Source organism: Nannochloropsis gaditana (assembly GCF_000240725.1).
Source record: "Nannochloropsis gaditana CCMP526 unplaced genomic scaffold scaffold011, whole genome shotgun sequence".
Classification (NCBI taxonomy): Eukaryota; class Eustigmatophyceae; order Eustigmatales; family Monodopsidaceae; genus Microchloropsis; species Microchloropsis gaditana.
This window is the reverse complement of record NW_005803942.1, coordinates 99,592-104,892: the sequence shown is the minus strand read 5'-3', so window position 1 is coordinate 104,892 and position 5,301 is coordinate 99,592. Positions and strand designations below refer to the sequence as shown.

The 5,301-nt window shown below is 49.6% G+C and overlaps 1 protein-coding gene across 1 annotated transcript; it reads right to left on the bottom strand.

The window, feature by feature from the left end:
• Window positions 1-442: 442 nt before the first annotated feature.
• On the bottom strand, window positions 443-1,534 carry NGA_2014700 (uncharacterized protein). The gene has a single exon (XM_005856273.1). It carries the CDS (start codon window positions 1,214-1,216, stop codon window positions 506-508), a length of 711 nt encoding a protein of 236 aa, XP_005856335.1. The 5' UTR covers window positions 1,217-1,534; the 3' UTR covers window positions 443-505.
• Between the last annotated feature and the right edge of the window lie 3,767 nt (window positions 1,535-5,301).

Below are 5,301 nucleotides of genomic sequence, written 5' to 3'. Positions count from 1 at the left end.
ACCGAAGTAAGAGCCGGAGCCGCAGTCAGAAGCGTCGGCGTCGGCGGTCGTTTTCGAGTTCGCAGTCCCGCAGCGGATCTCCCCCTCGAGCTCGTCACCTCGGGTCTTCCGGCCGCTCCAGGCGCCGTCACGGGCGCTCGCGCTCATCTTCCGGCTATTCTTCGGCCTCTTCCGCAGGTAAAGGTCATTCTGCTAGCGAAAGGCGTAGAAAGAGGTCCAGAAAGGTCAAAAGCAACAAGGGACTCGTCATCAAAGGCCTGAAGCTGCACAAGCTAGCCTCCGCGAGCGCGGCTCCCCCTCCCTCTGGCATCCCTGGACGCTCCGACGACGGTCGTGTGCTTGATGGGGACAAGAAGTCTGTGAGCGAGTGGAATGAGATGCGGAGTAGGTTGGGTCTAAAGCCTTTGCGAGAGTAGAAGTGGTGAGGAAGAGCAAAAGAGAAGCCGGTTTCTAGCCTCTACGGGGTCCAGAAGGTTGACTTCTCATTGTTTCATTTACTTTGCACTCAATTTAAATTTTTATCCCGGATGGACGTGACTTTGGCATCGATCACGTCTGCAGGAGTGGCAGGGCGTGCTCTGCCCTCTTTTGAGGGCGACTGGGCTCCTTCCTCATGCCAGAAGAAATCCAGTAAGAAAGCAATGGTAGCCGTCGGAATGATGTCCGTGGATGGTAGCAACTCCTCCAACAAATTCACTGCAGCAAGAACATTATTTCCGTACAGGAGTCGAACGACTGCGGCACTCACAGGCGCCCATAGAAAGTCACTGACCTCACCGAGTCCTGGCACTAGAAGTGAACCATCACCTATTAAGTCAAGGATGATGCTGGCCATCAATTTGATCACCAAAGCCTTGGAAAACCTATATTCTTGAAACAGAGGATTTGATGCGATTAACAACGATGATCTCTTCGTCTTGAGATTGGTGTCCTTAGCTTCTCCACTTGAGGGCTTTCCGACTAGTACCCCAACTAGTAGAAAAGGTAGTCCGAGACTTAAGATGCCAACACCCGGAAAGAAAAGCGTGCGGAATCCATCCCGGAACGATTGCATATCAGCAGCAAGTTTCATTTTCCCGACAGATAGGACGGGGCGGGCATATAAGGAACGTGGCGTTTCGAACGCAGCGTTTACAGGGACCGACGTCCAGGCCTGCCCTCGAGGGTGAACGAGCAAAGTGTTCCCGACAAAAGCTCTTGATCTTCGCAATGGCATCCTGATCCTAATAAATCAATATGGTGCTTTCTTATCAATTAATTCCTTGTGTCGCAGGTTTGGTGATCGCTCACATTTATAAGGTGATGCTCTTGTCTTTTTAAACTGACGTCCTTCGTGATGGGAAGATGCACGTCTCCCTGAAGACTATTGTTTTTTTAAACTGTGGGACGCAGCAGGCAACTTTAAAGGAAGGAGAAATAAAGCTGTAGACGTAGAGGATGCGGGAAGGTTGTTTCGGGAGCTTTTGCACGGATTGCGATCCTCTTTTGAGCAGTTGCCTCTCTTGTAATGTGTGGCTTTTTGAGGTGCTGTGGTGCGAGAAGGCAAAATGGTCTGTTGATTAAGCACACGAGAGACATAAAAGCAAACGAAACTTGACATGCTCGCCCTCTCTGCAGGGAGATCGTGTCTGTTCCTTTCAATATATGTATATGTATATGTATATGTATAAACCCTTCTTTAGTATCCATTCAACTCTATCAAGCGTCCCGGGCCCGTCCGAGGCCCGTCTCGGGTCCGACAGAAAACAATGTGCCCTCTTGTCAAAAATCCTCCACAAATACAATTAAATATGTTCTTAGTCCTTTTACCAATTCGTTCAATAGAAATGAGATGTGAACACGCTACCGACGCGTTCAACGCGGAGGAGGGGTCACAAATTCCGCGGGATAGGCTGCATTCATTGCCTGGGGGGGCGGGAGGTTATGAACGGTTTATTTGGATGTATTCCCACCATGCGCATCCCATTTGGGGATGATCGTGTACATTTTTTGTCGCCCATCCCAAGCACTTGCCAACAGCAGAAGTGACTGCCTAAAGACGAGAGAAAAACTGTGCGCGAAAGAGTGTTTTATTGATTTTAAACCCTCCTCCCTCTTCCTCAACAGCTTATCGGTTTCCTCTTGAAGAACAATGACAACAGGTATTTGCAAGGGTGAAACAGCGTGGCTGCAAAAAAGTCTCACAGTGCAAGCAAAAGGTCGAGGTTGTCACCTCATCACGGACCAAATTTTGGCGGCTGTGCCTGAGCTACGCAAATTTTTAATAGGCACATTCAGTGTTTTTATTCAGCACACCTCGGCTTCCCTTTCTATCAACGAGAATGCTGATCCTACTGGTACGCCCCGTTGCTTTCTTGCGATCTTTTTTCTCCCTTTCAAACGTCCTGACTATATCCTCTCCTTTATCCCACGAAGTTCGCACGGACATGGAGAAAGCCTTAAATATGCTAGTCCCAGAGTCTTGGGCTACAGATGGCTTGCTCGACCATGTGTAAGCGCTAAGGAAGGGAAATGGATACTGTCCCGGAACTGCAAGAAAACTTATTATCTTGTCTTTGCACGCAGGGATGAAGGCCCGGACGATATTACAGGCCATGTAAAGTCGACTATCGTGGGAGCAAACCTGACGATTCCCGTCTCGAACGGCAGGCTGGCGCTGGTAAGGCCGCGTGCTTCACTTTGTGTGCAGGCTGTGTGGGAGAGGGATTTTTGGGGCGCTTGTAGCGGCAACCCTGAATAATGTGCTGACGCCCGCCACATTTATGCAATACAAGGGCAACTGGCAAGGAATCTACCTGTGCGAGCACCGTAATGCCGGTGGATTCGGCGGGGGTCACGCACGCCGCCTTGTCATCACGGTCCAGGGTCTGCTCTCGTCATCAGCCCACAAAAAGTAGAGTTGGCCTGGTGGCCAGGATTTTGGATGCGATCTTTGTACCGCGTGACAGATCAATTGGCGGAGATGATTGCATTACTTCTCCAAAGTCGATCAATAAGCTTTGGTTATGTTGAGCAAAAGTAATGTGAGGGATCGGAGGCTTGTGTCTGGCTGATCATATTCCATGGCCTTCTTCAATTCGTCCATGCAAATGAAAGAAGAATGTAGCACAGTTACAGCATACACGAGTCACGAAAATACATTTGCATAGTTCTTGAGGACCTTATACGTCTTTGCTCCTGTTGTGCGCGATGGTTTACACACTTAGACTGCTTATCAATTTATGTAGCCTTTCGATCATCATTGTCAAAGCGGCAATAAGAGCAGATAACTAATCGCAATAATGGCAGCCCCCTGCACTTGGTCAGCCCCGACGTCTTCCCAATGTGTGGAGCCTGGGGGTACTAAGTCGATGAGCGATAATAATGATGCAGAGGATAAAGGACTTCGGCCAAAGTGACCATTCTTACAGGAACTACGAGGACACAAAAAAAATTAGAAGCATTTTAAAGCCGCATCTTAAGAGCTTAAGTAGTGCCGTCGTTCTATCGGAAACCCTCTACTTATTTTTTAATTTTAGGGAGAGCACGCGTCTGAAGCTTCCGCTAAACCTTTATTGTGTCGATACACATGCCGCTCACGTTCCCAGGTGGCCACGCTAGGAACTTTCCAACCTAACAAAATTGAAGCGAAAGAGCGCGCAAGATTTTTTCCCCCGGGATACTTCACTTCTCCCCTAATTCTTTCCTTACCCAATGTTCTCGGATGCCCCATCGAACCGTTTCCGTTTCCTCCTCTTTTTTAATTTGTACTGGACGAGGCCGCTACTAAAACTCGGATGTCCTAAATTGTTCATGAGCCAAGCACGTTGCGCGAGAATCCACATGCTGAGTAAATAAGACATTAAAGATCCCGTCGGACCCGGTCATCCCCTTCATCGCTGCGAAGGCCGAGGCCTCTCTCTCCATCTGATCTGTCCTTCAACAGTTTTAGCGACCGTACGCGCAGGGGCTTCCAAGCACAGGGAGGTGGCGGGGACGGTCGGCCACGAAAGGAAGCATTAAATGACATGGAAGACGAACGCTTGGCAGTACAGATGCGTACGAGTAAGCTTGAAAAGCCAGAGGGACATGATGTACAACAAAGCAACCATATAAAATTATGGAGGAAAGAGGAGGACGAGGATCTAGCGTCGAGGCCGTTTCTTCCTCCGTTCGTCCAAGATAAAGCCGGGCGGGGGGGTTAGTTGATCTAGGAGGAGTGCTCAAGACTCCAGATGCATTCTTCTGTTGTTGCGTGCTCAAAAGTTCGCAACTTTCGGTTTGACTTTGTTGTGGCTGAGACCCTCATCCCGTATGTTGCGCACCGAAGGTCCCACGCATTTAAACCACCTTCCGTCTATGGGCCTACTTTTGGCGTTAGCACATAACATCTACCTGGCTTTGAAATCAAACATATGGTTCGCTTGAGATGCATCTTCCGAGTCATTGAATTCAGCCAGAAACGCATACTATTAAAGCTCAGTGGTGGATTCATCCCTTGAATGTTCGCTCATTTATTCTTACCTCACCAGCGTTGTCTCACAGTCTGAAAGGAATGAAAACCAGCCGTGTGGCAGCTCCATCAGGGGCAGGGGGCAAGGCGTCCTCATCTCTGAAGCATAACTCCTCTCAATTGTCTACGAAGACGAAGCCGCAATCTCAACGCTACGATTACCTTCTTATTTGCAGCTTTGTTTGCGCAGCGCTGGTTGCTCTTCTTGGTAAGTACAGTCGACCACTGCAGCGAGCAAAGAGGTCCGGGAAAGATCAGTTTAATGCTAAAAATTAGACTTTTGGACGTTATGCTTAGAAGGAAAAGTGCTGAAACACGGTGCCAATCTCTCATCAAAATGACAGCTTACATGTATTCCCCAGCGAAGATGGTGCGAACTACTCAGGACTTCATGAGAAGCCTTTTCCGCAAGGGTATCGAGTTTTCGGTCTCTACTGATAGGCACACTGGAAAAAGTATGAAACCCTTCCGGCGAGTACTTGCGGACGCGAACCCCTCGGAAGATGTGGCCCGGCCGACGGCTCGCCTGCTTGGCCATGGCCCCACCTTGGAGGACCTCAAGAGTGCGCCCTTTCGACCTCACGTCCTTACTGACTCCATCAATCCGCCCGTGACTCCGCACCACGAAGCCGATGTTTTGGGACTTTTCTTGTACAAGAATGGAGACTCCTCAAATCCTATTAACGTTGTCGTCCCGCGGGATCGGCTCTGCCGCTCCCCTCTCACTCTTGCTGCGACTCTGGGCGCCGAAGTCGACAAGGAGTGGGGCTGCGAGGGGCGAAGCAGCTGCCGAGTCTTTCTGCACAATG